At 40.1% G+C, this 12,225-nt stretch overlaps 2 protein-coding genes across 2 annotated transcripts; both read right to left on the minus strand.

The window, feature by feature from the left end:
* Positions 1–335: 335 nt before the first annotated feature.
* LOC146369026 (uncharacterized) lies at positions 336–5,654 on the minus strand. The gene is made up of 6 exons (XM_084910636.1): positions 5,564–5,654; positions 3,186–3,306; positions 2,910–2,940; positions 2,248–2,341; positions 1,925–2,112; positions 336–1,842 (listed from the first exon to the last, which is right to left on the minus strand). The coding sequence occupies exons 1-6, from the start codon at positions 5,652–5,654 to the stop codon at positions 1,633–1,635; spliced, it is 735 nt and encodes a 244-aa protein (XP_084766762.1). The 3' UTR covers positions 336–1,632.
* Positions 5,655–5,682: 28 nt separating this feature from the next.
* Positions 5,683–10,274, minus strand: LOC146369027 (cornifelin-like). Its single transcript, XM_084911135.1, has 4 exons — positions 10,199–10,274; positions 7,804–7,880; positions 7,514–7,701; positions 5,683–7,377 (listed from the first exon to the last, which is right to left on the minus strand). Exons 2-4 carry the CDS (start codon positions 7,856–7,858, stop codon positions 7,240–7,242), a joined length of 381 nt encoding a protein of 126 aa, XP_084767261.1. The 5' UTR covers positions 7,859–7,880; positions 10,199–10,274; the 3' UTR covers positions 5,683–7,239.
* Between the last annotated feature and the right edge of the window lie 1,951 nt (positions 10,275–12,225).

Below are 12,225 nucleotides of genomic sequence, written 5' to 3' on the forward strand. Positions count from 1 at the left end.
AGTAATTCCAGACTAGGGATCAATATTGCTACTCTTCAACCAGCAGCATTCACAGACTGAGGTGACTGACAGTTAACATCTTTTTAATGTTTAATAGACACTAAGAATCATGACGAAAACACGCACACACATGTTGGGTATTCATATCTTGTGGGGACATATAATTGACATAATGCTTTCCCTACCCCCTAACCCTAACCATGAAAAATGAATGCCTAACCCTTACCCAGTGGCGGTCCTAGCCTGTTTGGTGCCCTGGGCGAACACCACCTCTGGCAACGACACAGGAAATCATTCCTGCCTGCCTCTTTCCTCTCTTCTCCTCTCCTCTCTTCCTTTCCTCCATTTATTTCTCGTTAGTACATGGGGATCTGCCCGGCCCGAGAGCCGTCGCCAGTCCCCTTCAAGGCCTTCCCCAAACCGCAGCACTATTCACACTTCCTCATCGCTCATCGCCCATTGTTACCAAGGATGTGGTCCCAGCTAGTGAAATACACTGTAAACACTGCAATAGTTACAGCCATTTTACACACACTCTTTTCTACTCTCTAATGTTCTTGTCAATTTTCTTGATATTTATTTAAAATCACTTCTGTTCATTCTTGATATTTATAATTGAGTGATCTGTATATATTAGTGCTATTTCCTAAACGTGTAAAATCTGTAAGACAATGTATTGTTTGGAGTTGGTCTGTTACTGTTACTATTTTTAGTTCTATTTTTCTTCTTGGATCAAATGTACCCCTCATAATTTCCTTAGGGATTAATAAAGTATTCTGATTCTGATTGTTTCAGGATGACCTGCCATTATCCAATGACACATCTGCTTACCTGCATCTTTTGCTCATTTCTTCTCCTCTTCTTTTCTCTTTTTTCTAAACTGAGCACCTGATGGCTTTGAACTTTTCTTGTCCATCTTCCATTGGTTTTAATTTTGCACTCCAGTATGAACACCCATCCCTCAACCCGAGGATCACCACAACATAACCTAATAGACCTACACCTTAGTTCACAGATTCACTTTGTCTAAGGTTTATTTCTGGGATTTCGCACAACCCAGGATTCAAATCATGAATACATAATGGGCTTGGATTTACAACATTATAAATGAAATGTGCTCTATTTTGTAGCAGGGTTAGTTTGATGCTTTTTCGTTCTTTTTCCAGATTCAGTCTTTTGTGTTCTGCTAACCTGTATTTATTTATTTATTTATTTGTTGTAGCAGGAACTCTGAGCTCCTCTCTTTGTGTAAATGGAAATAATTTGGACAGACTGCATGACATCAAACATCAGTATAAAGTCAGAAAGAAAAGTTTTATGATGGACTTTTGCCATAGTTGGCTACAAAAATGAGCCCTGAAACTTTGATTTCGTCTTTGTATCTGATTTCGTCATTTTACTATTTTTTACTAAATGAATCTCAGAACTATAGTGAATCACCAACTCTCACTATCATCATCATTTCTCAAAATATAACTGTTAAAGGAAAAAATGTTGAGGATTATTAGGAAAATAATACAAATAATTGATCATACAATTCAATTAAAAATTATTAGAGGCTCTGATTTCACTGATAAATACATTAAAGCTAACTCAGAGCAGTGCAACTGTGAGCACATAACACCTCCTGGGTTAAGCAACAAAACCACCTGTGGGTGGTTGTGCAGACACCATCGCCACTGGTAGCTGGGCAACTGGAACAGGCTGGATGTTGTAAACAGTGTTGTTCTCTATAGTGATTACAGTCGGGGTTTTCTTGCGATGCTTTAACTCACGATGCATCTGACACCAGGAGCATAAGGCACAGAAACAGGAAACTGCAATGTCCTTACAGAGAGAGCCCTGCAGAAAGAGAATACAAGCATTACTTTGCTATATCTTTCCACTTTTAGTTCAGAGTATGTCATTGTCTTGCGCTTTATACCTTGATGCCATATCTGTTTCGCATGGCAGCCCTTACAGACAAAACTGCTGGTGGAACACAGAGGGGTATCCCACAGGCTGCTAATACAGCAGAACCAAGTATGTCACATAAGGGGAGACAGTTGTTCTCTCCAAATCTTCCTGAAACAGTGCAGGCGAGGCAGGGGCCGCACCAGAAACCATAGCAACCTGAAAAACACAGAAACACGTCAATAAAGTGGTAACAAGTCTCAAAAGATGAAGACGATACAAATGAGAAAAAACCTGTAGTCCTGAAAACACAAATACAATTTATGAGTCAATCAAATTTAACTGGCTTCTTACAAGTATGTGCATCCTCAAAGCAGTCACAAAGACCACTGTCCCAGTCTGTCAAGGGTTTTTCTGCCATTGTGTGACAAGATGCTATAGGATTGCTCTGTGAAAGTAGAGGAGCGGGTAAACCAAAGTTAAAGAAATGCATCTACAGAAAGAACCGTCTGTTGTGTAGGACATCTAGGCAGTAGATGATGAGATTAGATTCTGGAGCACCTTGTAGCAAAGCTTGTTCATCAGAAACCTCAAATTCTTAAAATATTTGTTCCAGCGATCGCTAAGATTAACTACGAAAAATAGAAAGAAGAACAACACTGTACTGTATGTTGGCTACAAGTCAAATATATATACATGTAAAAAAGCTTTCTACCTCAGAAAATTACATAGTTCCTTTGATTAGAAGCAGCATCTTTTTATGGTTGAATAAACACAAACAAACTGAAACTATTGGCTCGGAGAAATGAAATGAAAAGTGCATTGTCTGTAATTCTTCAGTTAAATCTGATTTATACATCCTTGATTCCAAAGACTAAGATTGAGCATTAAAAACGCAACAGCGTCAGACAGAAAAACACCAGAAACACCACGAGGTAAAACACTGACTTTCCTAAAACATCCAAGTTCATTTTAAACAGTCACGAGGTTGAGAGTACAGTTCAATATAAACTGACCTTTACACAAGACAGCTTACAGTCTGCAGCCCTGCATATAATTCACCTTTGCAGATAAACAGTTATCAATACAGAGGGTCAGTAATAACCAGGAAAAAAAAACACTCATCTCTTTCTAAGAATGTATCAATTTACATAAACTTACATACATTTTAGTCCCTCTGTCATCACATCTCCTACAGCGTTATACATCCAATATTACACAGTGAACCATAAAGGAATAACACTAAACGGTAAATGATGTAAAATTCATTGTAGAAAAGTGGAAGGTCTTACCTGGTCTTGCTGGACTCCCTGTGTGCACCTGTGATAAGGAATATAGGAAAGGATGCACCTTGTAATGGGAGTGGCTTAGAGTTGCCATTGGCTTGACACAAAAATGCTGCAAAACCTGAAACTATAGAAACAGAGAAAGGAAATCAAAAGATCATGCCCAGAAGTTCCTCAATATTTTTAATGAACTTTTCTCTTTGTGTTTTAAGTGCGTTCAAGTTCATTTTAAGCATACAAACAAATGCAACATCTATATGTCTGTTGAAGATAAATGTCAAAAAACATACACATAGAAATTTACTTTTAAAAAAGTTTCCTTTTATTGTTGCTGTGTTTCTTAAAAAAACAAACAGAAACTGCTGATAATAGTCATGATCATGTTCAAGTCTCAGGTGACTTAGATGTGACTGTTAACGTACACAGGTACGTTGAGTTTTTCCAGACTTTTTTAGGGGTCTGACAGTTTGAATAAAGACATTTAGCTGTCATATCAAAAGCAGCGTCAGCTTTGTAATTCAAGTACAGAATCAACAGTTTCTTTATTCATTCATGTATTTGTTTATTTTGAAATTTAGTACCAGCTGTTCCTTCCTAGTTGTTTTATTGTGTTTGAATCTCTTGGTTCAAGAGATCCCCATGTATGCTGCTATCTGCGTTCCCTGTCTTTGTCCTTCGTCCTGTTTTCCAGTCCCTACACAAACACACACACACATATAAAAAAAATTCCCCACCCGCCCCTGTGGGCGGTCAATCCTTCAAGCTCGGGTCCTCTACCAGAGGCCTGGGAGCTTGAGGGTCCTGCGCAGTATCTTAGCTGTTCCTAGGACTGCGCTCTTCTGGACAGAGATCTCCGATGTTGCTCCCGGGATCTGCTGGAGCCACTCGCCTAGCTTGGGAGTCACTGCACCTAGTGCTCCAATTACCACTGGGACCACCGTCACCTTCACCCTCCACATCTTCTCGAGCTCTTCTCTGAGCTCTTGGTATTTCTCGAGCTTCTCGTGTTCCTTCTTCCTGATGTTGCTGTCATTCGGAACCACTACTTTGATCACTACGGCCGTCTTCTCATGTTTGTCTACCACCATTTTGTCCGTCTGTATCTGGAAGTCCCACAGGATCTTAGCTCGGTCATTCTCCATCACCCTTGGGGGCATCTCCCATTTTGACCTCGGGACTTCCAGGTTATACTCGGCACAGATGTTTCTGTACACTATGCCGGCCACTTGGTTATGGCGTTTCATATATGCCCTGCCTGCTAGCATCTTACATCCTGCAGTTATGTGCTGGATTGTCTCTGGAGCATCTTTACACAGCCTGCACCTGGGGTCTTGCCTGGTGTGATAGACCCCAGCCTCAATGGATCTTGTGCTTAGTGCTTGTTCCTGTGCTGCCATGAGTAGTGCTTCCGTGCTGTCTTTCAGTCCAGCTTTGTCCAGCCACTGGTAGGACAAAGCTGGTGGTTAGACTACAAGCCTTTGGAGCAGAGGATCGCAAGTTCGATTCCCGCCTGGGGCGTCTGTATCCAGTAAGGGTCCTAAGGCTAGACCCCCTATGCTAAGCAAGCCTACCGCAGACATGAGCGAGACAGATAAATATGAAGGCATGCCGGCTCGGACGTCGCCCGGATCAACAAGGCCCGCGTCAGGTGTTGAGGAACCAGGGCACCCTGATGAGAAGTGGGCTACTGGAACAAGAAGGCATCGGTGGGCAAGAGACGAAAACAGGGCGTTGTTGGAATGCTACTACCCAAGTAACCCTGGCGGAAGGGGTTACATGAATAGGATGAGGGACCTATGTATATATATGTGTATGTGTATGTGTGTGTATATATATATATGTGTATGTATATGTATGTATATGTATGTATGTGTATATGTATGTATGTGTATGTATATGTATGTGTATGTATATGTATGTGTATGTATATGTATATGTATGTGTATGTATATGTATGTGTGTATGTATGTGTATGTATGTATGTGTATGTATTATATATGTATGTGTATGTATTATATATTATATATATATATATATATATATATAGTGGACAGTATCTCCGCCTGTCACGCGGAAGACCGGGGTTCGATTCCCCGACGGGGAGCCATGGAGCACTAGGTGCGGTGACTCCCAAGCTAGGCGAGTGGCTCCAGCAGATCCCGGGAACAACATCGGAGATCTCTGTCCAGAAGAGCGCAGTCCTAGGAACAGCTAAGATACTGCGCAGGACCCTCAAGCTCCCAGGCCTCTGGTAGAGGACCCAAGCTTGAAGGATAAACCGCCCGCAGGGGCGAGATGGGTGTTTTTTATATATATATATATATATATATATATATATATATATATATATATATATATATATATTATATATTTATTCAACAAACTGGTCAGGTGGACCAGATCTGTCCTGGACTGTCCTCTGAAGTCCATCGAGCAGGTTGGAGAGGAGAGGACGTTGTCTAAGCTGACATCCATTGTGGACAATACCTCCCATCCCCTGCATGAGCACTGAGCTGTAACACAGTTTACCATTTTTTACGGAGATATGTACACTCTCGTGTACATATCTCCGTACAATGTTTATACATATTTCTGTACATTGTTACCTGTATAACTTCAGTTGCTTATGTATATATATGAATATGTATATTCCCCTTGCTGTAAGAGCAGTAACACCCAAATTTCTCGTTCGCGGGACAATAAAGGTTTATTCTCTTCTATTAATAGCAGCTACGCCTACATTACACCACAAGAGGGAGTATATCCTAAAAGATCAGATCAAGTTGGAGTAAAGAGGCCAGGCCATTCACTGTTATACAAAAGTCTAGAGATTGTGTACAGAATGTGTAACAATGCGCGATTTCTGTATGTTTGCAGGTAAGCAAGCATAAAATAGTCAAGTTGACCTTGGTGTAAGGTTACGTCCATAGGGTGTTTATAGTGCATTTATGGGGGGCATCAGTGTAGATTAGCAATGGTAATAATTATCAGCAGGTAAAGCTAATTCACCAGTCATTTTACCTACCTTGTGGCTGTGGCAGTTTTATTTGAGTACCTAGGTGTAATCACAGTGACACAAGACTCTGAATCACAGTAATCTAGTGGTTATTAGTTTATTTTTGTTCTGCTGTAAGTGTTTGTTGTTCTGAGTTTGAAACCGATCAGGCCACTCACTGTCACACAATGTATACAACAACACTCTAGAGACTGTGTACAAAATGTGTAATGATGCATTATTTCTGTATATTTGCAGATCATACTGTAATTGTGGACTCATTTTAATCCAACATTGCCGTTGTTCTCCTCTGAAGATCTGCTCTCAGCTGGAAGCCCACCAAGCCAACCATGTTCATGGGTGCATCGGTGACTTTTTACAGAAAGACAAGCATTGCTTCCTTGCTTGTCACGACATCATAGATTCATATGGTGGGATTAAACAGATCTCAAGCAATCATGAAAATCATAGCATCATGGACAAATTGATATTCATGATCTCTTAGAAAAAGTATTGAAATAGAACATTTCCATTTAGGTATTTTTCACATTTGCATAACGGCAACATTACCTGTGACTGTGGGCTGATCTTGTTTACAGCATGTTTTGTTTTTCATGTAACAGGACTTTTGGGTTAGATGGATGAATTTATTCAGAATTTAGTTTGAGATACTTTTACATATACAAAATTAGTATGTCTAAAAAAGTTACAGATTCACACAGAGATTTAAGAACTTAGTAGAGTTCACTTTTATTTTTGTAGATGTGTTTGAGGGTCATTGATCTCTGTTTCTCGATTGTCATGATCATCATTATTGTAGCATTAAAATAATTAACTTACATGTCACGAGCTAGCTCAGAGAGGCAATGAAAACCATGCATATATAAAACATACGATGCTTGTCTTGAGTGTATCACAGCAGAAATCCTTAGAGGGAAAAAAAAGGTCAAAAGCAAGACCGTCATAACCAAATATCAATTAGTTTGGTGAGACCAAACATAACTGATCTTAGAGGACAGATCACACCAACGAGGAGCAACCTCAGCACGAAGCCATAACAAACTCTCAATTTTTCCCAGTGGGTGTAGGCTGCATGTTGACGACATGGGTGCCGTGTTTGCGAATTATTAACTCGCGATGCAACTGGCACCAGGTGCACCACATACAGACACAGGAAGTGGCGATGTCCTTACAGATAGAACCCTGTAGAGAAATATTCTGTAACTATACTCATTTTACTACTTGTACCATTTCTTAGTTAGTAATTTACCAGTGGGAGCCTAAAAAACATCTGACTGTCAGAATAATATTTTTATTAATAAGTGTTATAGGGTTGTACCTGGATGCCATATTTGTGTCGAACACCAACCCTCAGACCCAAGGCAGCAGGAGGCACAAACAGTGGTATCCCAAAGGCTGATAACACAGCGGGGCTGCAGATGTCACATAATGGGAGACAGCGGTTCTCTTCAAACATTCCTGCAACGGTACAGGCGAGGCAAGGGCAACACCAGAAACCATAGCAGCCTGGAAATAATATTTATGTTTATTTATGTTTTAGTACATTATCTAAATGCAGCATATGATGATAAAAGGGAAATATAAAAAAAAAAAAAATTGGTTGCTTACAAGATTTTATGTTGTCACAACAGCCAAAGAGGCCAGTATTCCAGTTGGCTGTCATTGTTGTTGACTGGTTACTGTACCTGTTAATACATGGAAATCAGTACCAAGCAAGAACACCTAATGCAAAACCTTCACGTTTAGCACATATTCCTCATTAAGAGGCTGATTTAACAAGACAAAGAACAAGTTTTGTTTTCTAAATGTCATGTGACTTCCCTCACACCCAGGTAGCTGCCCCTCCCTGAGCCCAGCTCTGCTGGAGGTTTCTTGTTAAAAGGGAGTTTTTCTTCTCACTGTTGCAAAGTGCTTGCTCACAGGGGGTCATCTGATTGTTGTGGTTTTCTCTCTATTATTCTAGGGTCGTTTGCTTTACAGTACAAAACACCTTGAAGCAACTGCTCTTACTCAGTGACCATGCTTCAATAAATAAAATTGAATTGAACTGAATTGAACATCAAAAGGTATCTAATGTACACTAAGTGAATATGCTTGCAAGTTAAAAAGGAGTAGGAAGAATAGAAGAATTACTGGGATGGCACTGGACCATAGGCAAATCTCTGTAAAAAAAAATCTTTAAATCCCAGCTTGACAGCTATTTCATTTGTATGAAGACCAAATATTTATGACCTCATAGTATTGGATACAATAAATGCAACTTTGACTGTGTTGTTTTGATGAGTGATATCTAAGTGTTGCACACTCAGAGAGACATGACTCCATTCTCTTTATTCTCCTCACTTCAGGTTTGGAGTTTACAGGCAGCATAGCATATCATCACCAAACAATGCTCTCAAACACTGTTTTTGTCTTCTTCTGCGCTTACTGATGACATCACAACTCTGAACTCTGACCTCCTAGAATTAGTGAACTAAAATAATTCAGCCCTCCATCCATCCATCCATTTTCTTCCATTTATCCAGGGCCGGATCGTGGGAGCAGCAGCCCAAGCAGAGAAGCCCAGACCTCCCTCTCCCCAGCCACCTCCTCCAGCTTGTCCAGGGGAACACCAAGGCGTTCCCAGGCCAGCCGAGAGATATAATCTCTCCAGAACACGTCACCCAGGAGGTGCCCAGGAGGCATCCTTGTCAGATGCCCGAACCACCTCAACTGGTTCCTTTTGATGTGGAGGAGTAGCGGCTCTACTCTGAGCCCCTCCGGGATGGCCAAACTTCTCACCCTATTTCTAAGGGAGATAGGGTGAGAAGATTCCCTCCCCGAATCGCTACCTTATCGTGGTGGAGGGGTTTGTGTGTCTCAGGGATCCCAGGGGCTATGTTGTCTGGGGGCTTCTGCCCCCCTGATAGGGTCTCCCATGACAAATTGGTCCTGGGTGAGGGACCAGACAAAGAGCGATTCAGAAGATCCCTATGACAAGACCATCGAGGGAACAGTTCACCCTGCATGGGATAGGGTTACTGGGGCCCCACCCTGGAGCCAGGCCTGGGGACGGTGCCCGAGGGCGAGCGTCAGGTGGCCAGGCATTAGTCCATGGGGCTGGCTGGGCACAGCCAGAAAAGGGGACATGGGCCCATCCTCCTGCAGGCAACCACCCACAGGAGGTGCCGTAGGGGTCGGGTGCATTGTGAGCCGGGCGGCAAGCCAGGAGCAGAGGCTACCAAGACTAAAATAATTCACTGAAAATTTTTTCCAAAAATAAAACACAATTAAATCAGCGTATTTAGAGATTTCCCCATAGATTACGAAAATGTCCGTTTTATAACCACTCTTAGATCGCAACAAAGGCAGTGCAGTCAGTAAATGGATTTGTTAACAGCAACATTGGGTAGTGTTAAACTGTGTGTATGAAATTTTTTACCATGTTGTTAACCACACCTAAGCAATGCATTTACCTGGAAGCCACTACCACACAGTTGTATCAAGAACAAGGGCGAGGTAGCTCAGTGTGGGAAAAGTAAATTACACGATTGTGCAATCCCACTTGGAGAAAAACACAACACTAGTTGTTTGACTGATGAATGATTTACAGAGTTAGAATTGTATGCACTTTAAAAATATAACTTTTACAGAAGGAGAAAAAAAGACACACAAACTCGACACAGTGCCACGTGCATCAGTTACAAAACATTAGTTAGAAATAATAAACATGTTTTTAAAATACTCAGTGACCATAAATGTTTGTTAAAAGACCAGAATGATTACATTAGTTTACATCTTTCAGCTGAAAGCCAGAACAGATCATTTTTATGTTAGATCTGCAAGCTTTTGTAGGCATTTACAAGTCATCTTCCGAATGTAGCTTTTTACAACTCGGAAAATATATTTTTTTAAAATACGATAAAAATGATTTCTTCTTTGTTCTAGCTGTTTGATATAATCTCACACCTCTCACTGTTTTGATTATAGATTTCCATTTTTACTAGCAACCAAAAAATCTTACCTGTTAAAGCTGGAAGTCTTGTTGTGAAGTCAGGAAGCTTTGAGAGAACATGCTGCATGTGCATTGTGCATGATACCTCGGAAAAAAATGCAGCCGAACCAGAACTATTACACATAAAAAAAGGTTAAAACAACAACGCGCACTGAGGTGTGGCAAACCTGTTGACCACGTCGCTGTAAAACACAGTCAGTCACTTCATTTTGATGGCCAAACCTCAATTTCCTTTTTTTTTAAAAAAAATTTAACAACAGGCGTGTTTCAGAAAAAAGAAATTACAATAATGTGACTGATATTGTCATGCTGATGTTTTTTCATTGTCATCATTTGGTTAATGGTACGTGATGTGCAAAGTGGTCATCAGTCAGTTGGATGATTGAAACCAAAATGTATTAGCTTAAAAAAAAAAAATCTGTCTTTTAAAGATTTCTTTTAGGTTTTTTAGCCTTTATTGTAGCCTTTATTCTGCTCAGTTTGACTGCCAAACACTGACTGACGTTTATGTGCAATTTTTCAAACTGCACACATGTCTTTGCAGTTTTCTTGTTTTCTATAAGATCGTTATTTGATATGTTTTTCCACAAAAATGACTCACATTTTCCTCACACTCAACCTTAATCCAGTTTTGCATTAAAACTGAGCTCATGTGATGATGTAAGTACATTTTGAGTATCACCAGCAGATGTTAAAAATGAATGTCTGGAAATGGGTAAAAGTTCAGTCAAAAAAGACTTAAGAATTGTGAATTTTCCCTTTTCTAAATATTTTTAATAATATTATTTCAATTCAATAAGAAATTCAATAAAGTTTTATTTATATAGCACCACTTTAAAGTTTTCCTTTGGCTTTTTATATTGTAAAGACCCTACAATATGAAATAGACAAGCCAAATGATCAAACAAACCTTTAAGCACAGCACTTGGTGGGAAGGAGGAACTCTATTTTAACAGGAAGGACCTTTAGCTGTCCTAGGCTCAGGGTGGGGCAGCTAGCATCCAGCTTGACCAGTTTAGAGGTGAGAGACGAGAGAAAAGGACCGCTTAGAGAGATCTTGGATAAAACGCAGACTGTGGCAGCAGACAAACATTGCCATGCAGCGGTGGTGTAAATAAACGCACTGGGAGAGAAAAGAGGGGAAGACATTTTCAGTGCATCATGGGAAGTCAACCAGCAGCGCGAACCTACAGCAGAACAACTAAAGGATGGTTCAGGGTTATCTGATTCAGCCCAACAACTATAAGTTTTATAAAAAAGAAAAGGTTGGGACGTTTGTCCTGGACATTTGTTTAATGTGACAGATGGCAAAAGTGTTGCTCAGAGGTGCAGCTCATTGTAAATGTTGAGCACACCCTCTGAATGCTCTAAAGACAGCTCCACAGTCTCTAAATATGATGAAAATGAGTGCTTGAATGATTAAAGGCAAGCAAAACTCTGAATTAATGTCAGTGTATAATTCTCCCCCTGAAGGGAGTGAGTATGTAATTGGTTTCATTTGTTTAGTTTTTTTGTCTGTCTGTCCATCAGTCGAGTCGCCACAGTTTTGTGTGAGGGTAGATACCAAGAACAGCACAGGCAGATTTCTTTTTGCCGAAAATCAGTGAAAACTTTATATTACTCACAATTCTTTGTGAAGCATTTTCAAACTTCAAAGTATACTAGGCCTTGGGGGACACAAGTACCTAGTGTGGCTAAGCATCTGACCTTGAGCTTCAAATTTCAAGAGGATCTCAAGGTTTTCTTTTAGCTCATATAAGCCAAAATCTGCTCCATACAAATGGTTAAAGATTATAAACTACACCTTATGTATAGGTACAAGGTCAGGGTCATAAAATTTAGGATAAAGCTTTAGTTTCCAAAGGATCATATCCAAACTTTTAAGTTATTAGTGGTTATAAGCACTTTCTTTGAGCTCTTTGAAACATTTTTTTTTCAATACACATTAAACGAGTTCACAATGACACAAAAAGATGAATAAGTTTATTTATTTAGTCAATTTAATTTTGGTGATAATAACTTTCACAGGATTTTAT

Source organism: Perissodus microlepis, chromosome 17 (assembly GCF_051167445.1).
Source record: "Perissodus microlepis isolate ML-2025 ecotype Zambia chromosome 17, ASM5116744v1, whole genome shotgun sequence".
Taxonomy (NCBI): domain Eukaryota; kingdom Metazoa; phylum Chordata; class Actinopteri; order Cichliformes; family Cichlidae; genus Perissodus; species Perissodus microlepis.